At 31.0% G+C, this 12172-nt stretch overlaps 2 protein-coding genes across 2 annotated transcripts in view; both read right to left on the bottom strand.

Moving 5' to 3' along the window:
• Nucleotides 1-4067: 4067 nt before the first annotated feature.
• Nucleotides 4068-7159, bottom strand: LOC115876544. Its single transcript, XM_030892356.1, has 2 exons — nucleotides 6773-7159; nucleotides 4068-4178 (listed from the first exon to the last, which is right to left on the bottom strand). The coding sequence occupies exons 1-2, from the start codon at nucleotides 7157-7159 to the stop codon at nucleotides 4068-4070; spliced, it is 498 nt and encodes a 165-aa protein (XP_030748216.1).
• Nucleotides 7160-10199: 3040 nt separating this feature from the next.
• Nucleotides 10200-12172, bottom strand: part of LOC115876543 — a 39875-nt gene continuing 37902 nt past the window's right edge. The window contains exons 15-16 of the mRNA XM_030892355.1: nucleotides 11970-12167; nucleotides 10200-10410 (exon numbers count right to left, since the gene is read on the bottom strand). Of these exons, the coding sequence (XP_030748215.1) occupies nucleotides 10223-10410; nucleotides 11970-12167 (386 nt within the window). The 3' untranslated portion in view covers nucleotides 10200-10222. The remainder of the gene's footprint in view (nucleotides 10411-11969; nucleotides 12168-12172) is intronic.

Below are 12172 nucleotides of genomic sequence, written 5' to 3'. Positions count from 1 at the left end.
CTAGAAATGGGCAATTTTCGATTATACCAACCTGCAACCGCCTCAGTTGTTGCGTGAGACATAACAGAACTGCCAGAAATTACGGCCTGTGTAGAAAGGGAAAAAGGGCGAAGTCTCCACATAGCGAGTCCCTTTCTTCTTTTTCCCCTAATAGATAAGGGCATAAGGGAAATAGCAGCCGTAATAGCCGCTGTTGCGTAGTAGAACTCAAGATAATATAGTCACGGAAAAAATTGCGTTTTCTTTTAAATTACTTACTTTTATACAGAGTGAAATGTCCAATAAAAAAATATGTATTTATAAAAAATGTCTTTACTAAGAACTTACTTTCAATAGTTGTTCTTTTCATATTACCGTTGATTGAAAGAATTGGGAAGATATGCAACCTAATGGACGAGGTCGTGACAAAGCTGATTTGATTTTTACGTCTCAAGTGCTGTACGGTGGAAACCACAAAACACACATACAAGAAGTGCGAGCGCCTTGCTAAATATTGGAAAGTGAAATTGACGTTTAAATTTGACACTGTTGACAAGTCTACTGCTACTAGCGCCCCCAATATCGCTTGTAGGAACTACGGACTAGATTGTCACGCATGGCGGGAACCACAATAAATTAATAAAATTAAAAGAATAATGTTACAAGTAAATCAAGAGACAAAATTAATTATAACAAAACTGAAAGAAATGGCGTCATAGATGGCTTAGAAATGAAGATATACACAGGGGCCGGAAAGTGAAATAGCAAAAGCGGTTCCACCGTTTCCACGGAAATTTCAAATAAAATAGTTCCAGCCTCGGGCGCTAGGTGGCAGTGCAATTAATTTTTAGGTTAAGAAGTTGCTACTAGTTATTGCCAGATGGCGTTCAATCAGATTTTTTTTATATAGCGCCAATCATAATATTATCAAAAATGATTATCAAAACGTTTTTCAAACTATAATTTGTTATATATGTGTTTTTATTAGACAATTCCTTTTGTTTGTGGCCCTAAAAATATAATGTAAGTCTTTTATTTTTGCTATCATTTAAGTACCTATTTATATTTACTCCATTTACAAAACTTTGGGCGTATTACGTTGGTCTTGTTTTATTATAATAAACGATGTTTAAATATTTGACTTATAAATAAAAACTTTAAATAATAAATAATATTTACACATGTTTGGCTTTAATTTGATTTAATAATTGTATAAATTATACTGTTAATCTTATTTTTACACATCACAACGATACTTGTTATTAGTATTGTTGAATTCGTGTAAAAAATAAGATTTAATAATCAAATTTAATTATTTTAGAGAAAAATTCAATAAATCCTCTCATTTAAAAAGCCCGCGCTTCGATCCATTTAAAACAAGCCCTACTCAATAGATGGCGCCACATCTGTAGGACCATTTTTCAGTATGGCAGAGTCCATTCTTTTTCTAGCTAGGTATATTCTTTGGCTATATATCATAATTTTCAAAGTAAAATTATATGGGAAATGTCATCGATCATCATTTTTAAACCAACTGGACGATTATTTCAAACATACAAGCTGAGTTCGTTCATAGTGCTCTGCGAAATCTAGATAAACAAAGAATAATAAATTAAAAAGTATTCCAGGGGGAAAAGAGAGGAAAAACCTGTATCGTCTCTGATATCTGTCAGGGTATTGTTGAAAGTGTCATCTTTTGCTCGAAGTTTTCAGGTCGATCAAAAGATGATATTTACAACAATACTTTGCCGTAACTTTCACAAATATCAGAGAGAGTACAGGTATTGCCTCTCTTTTCCTCTGGGATGCTTTATATCTGTTGTTTGTTTATCTATATTTCTCAGAGCATAATGCCGAACACGACAACAGTATATAATAATTTCAAAATCCTAAGTGGAAAGAAAAAAGACCACCTTTCTGTTTTGTACTATGGTCCCTTTCTTCCGATAGCTCATCTCGTTGATATTTAGGAAGGTATCCATAAAATATAGGTATATTTTACTATCGGTCCTGGGATGAAAAAAATATAAAATTCAATTTGATTTGATGATCCTTTTCTGTCACCTAAATCAGGAGAATGACAATGAGCATGTTAAGATGAAAAACAATTATTTATCAACACTTTTACCTATAGTCTGTCCAACGAGCAGATCCTTGACAGTGATAGATGTGTGTGTCATTTTAATTTCAAAGTAGTTTATTTTATTTTACAAAGAAATAAGTTGGTACAACTGGAACGCATAGCAGGAAATATTTAAAATTTGATTGACAAGATGACAAGTGATTACTTCAAAATATTGTGAAAAAAACTGTATAAAACTGAAAAAATGTAATCGAGTTATTTTATTTAATAAAAACGGTATGTGTTAATAGAAACAAACAAGAACAAGACACTACATACCAAAAAAAATAAAAAAGAACTATTATTTACTTTCAAGCTTTATGAAACTACCCGCATTTATGATTATATTTATCAATATAACTTATGTACAAATACAAATTTGTAATATTCCACAGGAATAAATAAAACAACACAGGTAAATAAAACAAACTATTTTATTAATAATAACACCTACCAAATTTTATACCTTAAAGGTTGATTAATTAACTTTAATCTTAATTTTTTTAAACCAGTACCTTTTGACATTATTTTTCTGCAGTACTAAAATCCATTATTTACCTATCGTGTGATGTCGATATTTTACAGCTACTCCAGTTTTTAGTATGTGTTTAGTTTGATCCTTCTACCATATACGAGATGCACTTATCTACGACGAAATGGTATACAAACTTTATCGATGGCAACTTCATTGGTGTATAAGACTTTCTGCCTGGGCAGCGAGTATTAACCATAAACTGTGCTCTGGGTCTACAGTTAATTTTCACTCAATTTTTCCTCCACTTGACTTCAAAAGACACAAAACACACGTAATAATACGAATCAAAATGCATCATCTTCCAAAACGCAGGGTATTTAACAAAAGTTGACACAAAATTATAACCTATAATTTGGCAAGACTTTGACAAGCGTCAAAAATGACAAAAATCTAAAGGCGAGTTCATACGCATCGGCGTCCGTTTGTCGTTCATCGTTCCGTCAAACCAATAAAATTGAAATACGATCTGTAATTTTTTAAATAAACCAATAAAACTGGTTAAAAACAACAAGACACGACGCATGACGGATTTATATTTAAACCCATCCATAGATAACTTAAAAATTATTAGAAACTTTTTTTAGTAAAATAAATAGATTGGTATGGGACGACATCTGCTTTTCTTCTGTCATCGTCTGTCGAAATCTTACCTGAGAAAAAAAACAGAGTATACACGTTAGTCCGAGTTAATACTTTTATGACGTTTGAAAAAAAAATATATTAGTAAGAAATATTAAATTTTATATGTAATGGAGAATCCAACGGAGGTGGTCACATAATTTCATTCATAAACAAAACACAATTTCCAGATATAATTCCACATTCCGCCCGCTCTCATTTACAAACGCACAGAAAGAAAGAATCATAATTTACGAACTTCGTAATTTACTACTTTTCTTTCATTTAGAGCGGCATAAATTACATGAGTCAGGACGTCATTGCCACTAACAAGTTTTAATTAAATGTTCAAATTATCCCACTATATACGCAATAATGGACGGTACGTTTAGACCTTGTGATAACGCTATATGCCGACTGTGAAGAGGCGTTAAACCATGTTTATTGTTGTTAAAAAAGAGGATATTGTCGTGATGTTTTATATGAAATTACCTGATGTAGTATGAAATTATGTGTAGATTAAGAAATTACCAGGATACTTTTTTACTATTGATTTTACTAATTTGGTTGAAATTGTTGAGAACACTATCTTTTTAAATTATAATCTAATACCGAATAAAAATGGCGTCAGCGATGGCTATGAAATAAAGATCGCTGTCATTTTTTATAATATGTATTATAATAAACTATGAACGGTCGAAACCTAAACTCTAAATTATAAATGTCTCTTTGGTAATGTAAGTACTTAACTATATGAAATAAAAAACAAAAAACAAATACTAGGTCTATGAAACACCCTGTACATATAAGAGTCTAATTTTCTTTATCACTTTCATCGTCAGTGTCGGTGTCGGAATCATCATCACTGCTGTCATTATCAGTTTGAATAATTAGAGGTTTCACTTCTTCCATGTACTGGTCAACCTCCCAAAATGTATTTTCAATGTTGATTACGTTTTTATTTTTTATTTCTGGATTTTCTCTTCAAAATGCGGGATAAAATTTTGTATACCTAGGTGCAGCTGATTAAAAAAAAATTATACGACTTGATTAACTTATTTTTTATTTTAAGCAATGTATTATTTTTATGTCTCTATTCTTTATTCTTGATATTTTTATTAACTTGCAATAAGTTGAGTAATTATTGTTTAATAAAAATCCCCTTTGTTGCAGTCTTTTTTGCTCGCATTCTTTCGACCTCCCTTCATTGGGTTGTCAGACTGTATAGAATATTTTTTAAGAGAAATGTGTCACCCTGTATAATCAATAGATAATATAATCAATTGTTTGAATAATTTTGAATTATAGTGGCGCATTTAGAGATCTCTAGATGCGCCACTGCTTAAATTTGTTCATTTATCTATTGATTTTAATTAGAGTTAATTATCTCTAAAATATCAGTCAGTTCTGCTAGTGAGCGCGATCTGTAGAATCAATTTTTAATGATCTACGCTTAAGAAACTCGACGACGTATTTGTAGTATATATAACTCACCAGAAAACTTTAAATTTAGTCACATGAATGAAAAAATTCGTATTTTTGGCATTTGGCTTAAAGCATCCCATAACTTTTATGATTAATGTGAATTATGAAAAGATGCTGCTTAGTAAAGAGTTGTGAAAGTGTTTTAATCAAACGAATAATTTTAATATAATACTAAATCTTCAGTCCTTTCAGCTTTGTAGGTCATCAGATATTTATAATATTTAATAATTCGGACAGGCCTAGCAAATATTGTTAGAAATATGAGAGGCATTTAAAATTTTAAGACGGTTCTTGTGACAGCGAAATATAACGCTTGTTTACAACAAGAAAATGATCTAATAAAGCTAAAAATATTTGTAGCTGTAGCCGTTAATGTTTGTGAGTGTCATTTTGGGATTTTACAATAATATTTGTGTAGGAGAAATTAGAACGGAAATTCTACATATGTTTCTATAATTTATACAGGGTGTCTTTCTGGAAATAATATTGTTTGAGTAAAACAAAGTGCTGCTATAAATATGTCAAATCAATGTTATTGATAATTACCTTTAATTTAGAAGACTGTGTATATAGAGGCCTAGGTGGGTTTCTATCAATATACGACACATTTTAATTTTAAAATAGGTTACTAAATAGTTTTTAGTTAATTATAATCAAATTGAGAAACAAATAGTAGAAGTTATAAACTAGGTAATTATACTACTAAATAACAAAAATAAGTAAAATCAATATTATTTATACCGGGTGTTTATCAAAAGTGGCTCGCTTATATAACATTTTTATTTCTTCAGAGCAAAACACGAGATTTGGTACGTTATATTATAACATAAATCAGGATTGATTGACGTATTTAATTGTTTTCAGTCACTTCCTGTTTCACCGAAATTACTACAATTTTTGATTTTTAAATGACACCCCCTGTATTTTTTTTACTTTATATATATAAATTCGGGTCAGAATGTCCTACGACGTTGTCCGATGCCTAACTTCCACCCTGTGCGATTTTCCCATCGATCTTCGGTCAGATTTTTCTCGCTCATCGACCTTCTTATTCCTTCCATCCATGTTTTCTTGGGACGTCCTCTCTTTCGTTTATCAGGTGGTATCCAATGAATGACTTGTTTTGGAATTCTTTCATTGTGCATTCTCTGAACGTCGCCGTACCATATTAATTGTTTTTGTTCTATATCATTTACTATTGTTCCCTCTATTCCCATCTGTTGTCTAATGTCTTCATTTCTGATCTTATCCCTCCGTGAAATTCTCATTGCTCTTCTAATCGCGTCCATTTCTGTTGTCTCTAATTTCCTTTTATTCCTTTCAGTGAGTCGCCATGTTTCACATCCATAGAGTAATATGCTTTTAACTAGTGTCTCTATATATTATATTTCCTGTTTTTTGTAATTTCAGTGCTCCATAGAATGCCATTTATGCATCTGATAACTCTTCGTGCCTGTATTACTCTGTTGTTTATTTCTCTATCGTCCGTTCCATCTCCTGTAAATATCGATCCCAGGTACCTGTAATTTTCACATGCCCTAATTTCCATATTATTGTCTAAAATAAGATTTTCTGTATTAGCTCCAATTGGAAGGTATTTTGTTTTTTCTGTATTTACTGTGAGACCCCATTTAGCATATTCTTCAATTATTTTCCGCACCATATATTCCATGTCATCTTTGTCATTTGCAATTATGGCCTGGTCGTCTGCAAATTGCAAGGTGTATAGGCATATGTCATTTAGTTCTATACGCATTCCGTTACATTTTCTTAACCATAGATGTAAGGCCTTGGCAATATAAATTTTAAATAGTGTTGGGGATATACAACAACCCTGTCGGAGCCCTTTAGTGATAGAAATTTCCTCTGAGAGACCGTTGACCGTTTTTATTTGTGATTTTCCTCCATGGTAAAGATTTTGTACAGCTTTTATCAGAGCTGGCGTTAATTCTTGATTAGTGCAATACTTCCCATAATTTTATTATTGGCACTGTATCATATGCTTTTTGTAGATCGATGAATGTTATATGAACTTCCTGGTTCATTGCAGATTTCTTCTCGATGATCTGTTTCAATGCAAAGATATTATCTGTACATGATCTTCCGCTTCTGAAACCATTCTGCTCTTCTTCTTCGTAGCTGGAGTATTCCTCTTCAATTAAGTTCCTCAGTATCCTTCCATAGAGGCGACTCATAGTGCTGGTGACCGAAATTCCCCTGTAGTTATTGGGATCCTTCCTTGATCCCTTTTTATATATAGAGGAGATATATGCTTTTTTCCACTGTTCAGGTACTGGCTGGCCATTTAAGCACTGGTTAACTATGTTTGTTAACATTCTAAACAGTTTTTTGCTTCCAGATTTTATGAGTTCCGCATATACTCCCTCTGGGCCACATGCTCTTCCATTCTTTAAAGACATTATAGCGGTCTTTATTTTGTTGGTATCCACGTAAATTTCCTCTCCTTCAATGTTTATTTCTGGCTGTGGCGGTTCTTGATACTCAGGTCTGTTCTCTGACAACAATTTGGAATTTTTGATCTTAAAAGGTAATGATCTGAGTGGTGTCCGGTGCCCCTTAGGGTTCTTACATCATTAATTTTTATGTTGTTACTTTGTTTTGTAATTATATAATCTATTATTGATTTTAGGTCACGTGTTGTTTTTTTTTACTTTATTCGACAGAAAATGACACTCACACTCTGAATAGAATGACATATCATATATGACAACTTTTAATATATTCGCTTAAAAAACATGGCATTAAAAATATCTAACTAGGACATAACGTTGTCTTTAACTAGGATAAGAACTCTAGGATAAGAATATCTCCATAGGCGTGTTCTGGTTGTACAGGAATTGCAAGTATTGTACCAGTAAAGTTGTAAAGTATATTTCACGTATGTTTAAATTTTTTTAAAGTATATTTCACAACGCATTTGTTTGGCAGATTGTCATATTGTCTTTGTGACTCATCATATCATTTTAATAGAGTTTCTTCATAACTAGAGTCTCCTAAACACACTCTTTTCGAAGGCCCGGCTATATTTTACAAAAGTTTGTCGCACACAAAATCTTATACAAACGGTCCGGCGTCGTCTGAGAGACTACGGCATAAGTAACTTCTGCCAGAACTTCTAAAAAACTAATCCAGTTTGGGCATAAATATATGGCTATCAGTTGTTGACTGAGAGGGGGAGGATTAGCTGGAACGCCAATCCTGTAGGCGGTCCCAGTAACTAATGAGAATTAGTTCATTATTTGGCGTATAGTCTGTCAGACGACGCCGGACCAGATAAGAGTTAAAATTCTATTAATAACAATCTATCAAAGAACGAAAACGAAGTTATATTACCGTAAAAACGCGTTTTGATTTTTAGGACTTATAAATTAAATTATACTTTCATGTTTTTTTTATTTTCTCTAAAACGGTATGGAAATTTGAAAAGTATAAACGGGATTAACCATTTTAAAACAAGCAAATTTTTTTTATGAAGAATGCATTTTTTCCAAAATATCAATAATAAAAAAGTTTTTCTTCTTGTCAGAAAATCCAGGGATATACTGTTATACAGGATTGTTCACCACATGCGACACGGAGTATTGTAATTAAACGATTAGATTTTTACAAATTGTAAGTTTTGGGTTGGTTGAAGGACTATTAGAGCGACAATTTAAAAATATTTTTACAACATACAGAGTGTCCCAAATCAATAAAAAATATCAAAGTTGTATTTTTTTAAATGGAACACCCTGTATATTATTACATTTTTAGTTTCTACGATTAAAATAAAAGTAAATTGGTAAAGGCTTATCACCCTTAAACCTTACCGTTTTTGAAATATTGTAAATTTTGTGAAATTGCAGTAAAAATTTCAGAGCTTCATTTCTCTAAGGGTATCAAAGTTTTTAATACTAAATATTTACTGAAGTTTAATTATTGATTAGTTATTGTGTTGCAATAATAAAAATAATACTACTTCATACAGAGTGTCTAAAAATTTATTTTAAATAATTTCTAGCTTTAAACGGTAATAACTTGTTTAATTTAAATGGAACACCCTGTATATTTTAGGAGAATCAGATGCACAATTTTATTGTCCATCAAATAGTATTATACCATTTTTTACCTATCTCTTCAAGTTTTCGTAGAAAATGCGTTTTCTAATAATTTAGACCTCATTTATCAATATACCCATGGAATATTGACATTTTAGATTGTTTTTAAAACAACAAATGTACAAAATGTACAGGTGCTAAAAATGATAATATTACCAGCCTATTTGTATACAAAAATAAAACTATTAAAATCTTCATAAAAGACTATACCATTAATTAAATATACCACCAGTATTTCCGCCCAAATATTAATTAATTACATATTTAATTGTGTTAGTTAATAAATTATTCTAAATAAATGGGGATTTGGAATCAGAAATCAATATAATAATAAGTTATGAAAATGAACATCTTTGTTGTTATAAATAAGCATTCGTCAAAAAATGAAATAAAATTTTTAAGGTGTTATTTTTTACCACACTGTCTAATATACATACAAAATACAGTTTTTAATATTTGGAGCAATTATTATTAATCAATGCAAGCAGTCCATTAATGTAATTTGAATACTGGAATCATATTCATTGGTCCTTTCTACAAATATTTAAACGTTTTTTTTTAATTTTTTAATGACATAAACGAACTATATTGACAATATTGGTATCTGTACTCTTTAGAAATTTGATACATCTTTAAAAATAATCTAAAATGTCAATATTCCATGGGTATATTGATAATTGAGGTCTAAATTATAAGAAAATGCATTTTCTACGAAAACCTGAAGACATAGGTAAAAAATCATATAATATAATTTGATAGACAATTAAATTGTGCATCTGATTATCATAAAATATACAGAGTGTTCCATTTAAATTAAAGAAGTTATTGCCGTTTAAAACTAGTTATTATTTAAAATAAATTTTTAGACACTCTGTATAAGATAGTATAATTTTTATTATTACAACACAATATTTTGTGAATAGAAATACTTCAGTACAATATTTGGTTTTAAAAACTTAAATACGACTAGAAAAATAAAGCATTATAATTATTACTGTATTTTGACAAAAACCTAAATATTTCAAAAACGGTAAGTTTAAAATGCGGTAAACCTTAATCAAATTTACCTTTATTTTAATCGTAGAAACTAAAAATGTAATAATATACAGGGTGTTCCATTTAAAAAAATACAACTTTGATATTTTTATTTATTTGGGACACTCTGTATCTTGTAAAAATATTTTTAAATTGTAGCTCTAATAGTCCTTCAACGAACCCAAAACTTACAATTTGTAAAAATTAAATAGTTTAGCTACAATACTCCGCGTCGTATGTGGTGAACAACCCTGTATACAGCAAATATTATCAAACAAATTTATACAGGATATAAAAAAAGTAGTAGTATGTCGTAAGAGTTTTAATTATTTAATAAACATTTTCATAAATTTGTATATCTGAATAAACCACTGCTCCATTTGCAGGCGTGTAAAACTGTTCGAAGAATACTATTTCGTTATCTCCTTCAACCAAAAATGGACCGGGCAGGTATAATGTAGCTTGAGGACCAACAGCCATGTAATGACCTAAGTTGAAGCCGTTAACAAAAACCATGCCTAAAATTATTATAATAAACCTCTGCACTATTGGCGAAATAACTCTAAAAATATCTAGAAATATAATGTCTCCCCGCAAGAGATGGCACATGTTTTTTGAAACACTCTGTATAAAATAGCAAATATTTTTATATAAAAAATATGTTTATATAAAATAGGCAAAATAGCTTTTAGTCAATGCAGTAGTAAAATATCTCATTTATTTTGAATTTATTTAAAAAACGGCAAAGAGAAAATATTAGGTATCTTTTATCGAAATCTGCCAGCCCTGAAAATATTATTAAGCACTTATTTAAGACTCGCTCTGTATAATAACCTAACCTATATTTTTTTTATTTATTTTGAGACTCTTATTCAAAAATTAAATTAGAAACCGTTAAGATAAAATCCATTTATTTTTCACCTCGTCTCTTATAGAAATTGAATTTAATATTATTAAAAAGTAATCATATTATTTACTTTTTTGTTTGTTTTGCCGTTTGTGATAACAGCTGATAAATATTTGAATTTCTTAAATGTATTACCACAGATTATACAGATTATAATCTTTGTTTTTTCTTTATTGTTTTTCGTGGTTCCAATTTTCGGAATCGGGCACTAGTTAGGTGACTAGTTTGCGCACATAGCACGCCCACTTATGGCCTCTAAAATTGTGCACAGCGCCTGACCGGCACAGTTATTAGAGAGATATCGCAAAACCGAATAGCGGCATCCAGTATTTACGCGTACCTTATCATGGTTACGATATGCGCGTGTCAATTTTTAACGCAACACCCGCTAATAACGTTACCGCCTGACGTAATTTGCGGATCAATTACACCAAGCGCTCTTTCTAAATAACCTCTGATAACGTTTAAAAATTGCTTAATGGGCACAATTTATTTTAGGTTATGTTTGAATTGTTTTCATTATTGCTTTAGTTTTATTAGGTAATTTGATATTTAAGTAGCTGGGATTAGTTTTAATTAAATAAATATGGCCCAAAATATGGATTCCACCTCTTCCAATACTAAAGAACCTATAAAGAGTCTTAGGTTTACAGCAGATGACAACTTAGCCCTTCTAAGAGAATTTGTTGCTTGTTGCCCTAAACCCACTGGCACACGTTGAACAATAAAGCACTGGAAATAAGCACTTTAGCCCTTTAGTTTTAAAATATCTAGTAAACAAAACAATTTCAAAGTTTTAAATTCAAAGTTAGGTTAAGTTTAAATAGCGGACGCGACGCGATCAGAATTCTTTCCGATCCGATAACTATAAATGAAGAGAGTTAATACCACCTCACGTAAAGGAAATAACACCTGGCCTTATTAACGTCCATGCACGCTATACGGTTTAGCGATATCTCTCTATTACGCTGTTTATTGTTATTTTACGCGAGTTTATTTTTGCGCACAGGAAATTTGACTCGTTTGCACATCGTCATAAAAAACAATTTTGGTACCACGATATACTTATAGGATACCTAATCTGTGGTATTACCAACCAAATGAACAAAATCGAAATAGTTAATATAATCAAATAGCCAAGTTAATCATTTTGAATCGCTCCGTACATACCTTTTCCCCAGCCTCTGGTATCAATGAATGTGTCTTTGGGGTCGTCGTCGATATGCAAAATACTTTTATAAAAAGCCGGTCCAGAGTAATTTGCTTTGTAATCATCCCAACCCACTAATTTGTTTATCCATTCTCTCTTTAATTCAAGAGGTATTATTTTCCAGTCTGATACTGTTTCCGTATTTATTGTGACATTACCTGAA

This window comes from Sitophilus oryzae, unplaced genomic scaffold (assembly GCF_002938485.1).
Source record: "Sitophilus oryzae breed Bouriz unplaced genomic scaffold, Soryzae_2.0 scaffold_1436_pilon_pilon, whole genome shotgun sequence".
In the NCBI taxonomy this organism is placed as follows: domain Eukaryota; kingdom Metazoa; phylum Arthropoda; class Insecta; order Coleoptera; family Curculionidae; genus Sitophilus; species Sitophilus oryzae.
The sequence above is the reverse complement of the archived record's forward strand: the minus strand, read 5'-3'. Positions and strand labels throughout refer to the sequence as shown.

Bases quoted from the DNA above. Each gene is read 5' to 3' on its own strand.
- LOC115876544 (XM_030892356.1), bottom strand. From the start codon at position 7,159: ATGTCTTTAAAGAATGGAAGAGCATGTGGCCCAGAGGGAGTATATGCG. The intron at 4,179-6,772 runs GTTCATATAACA...ACATTTTGGGAG, and splicing joins AATCTGCAATGAACCAGGAA to GTTGACCAGTACATGGAAGA.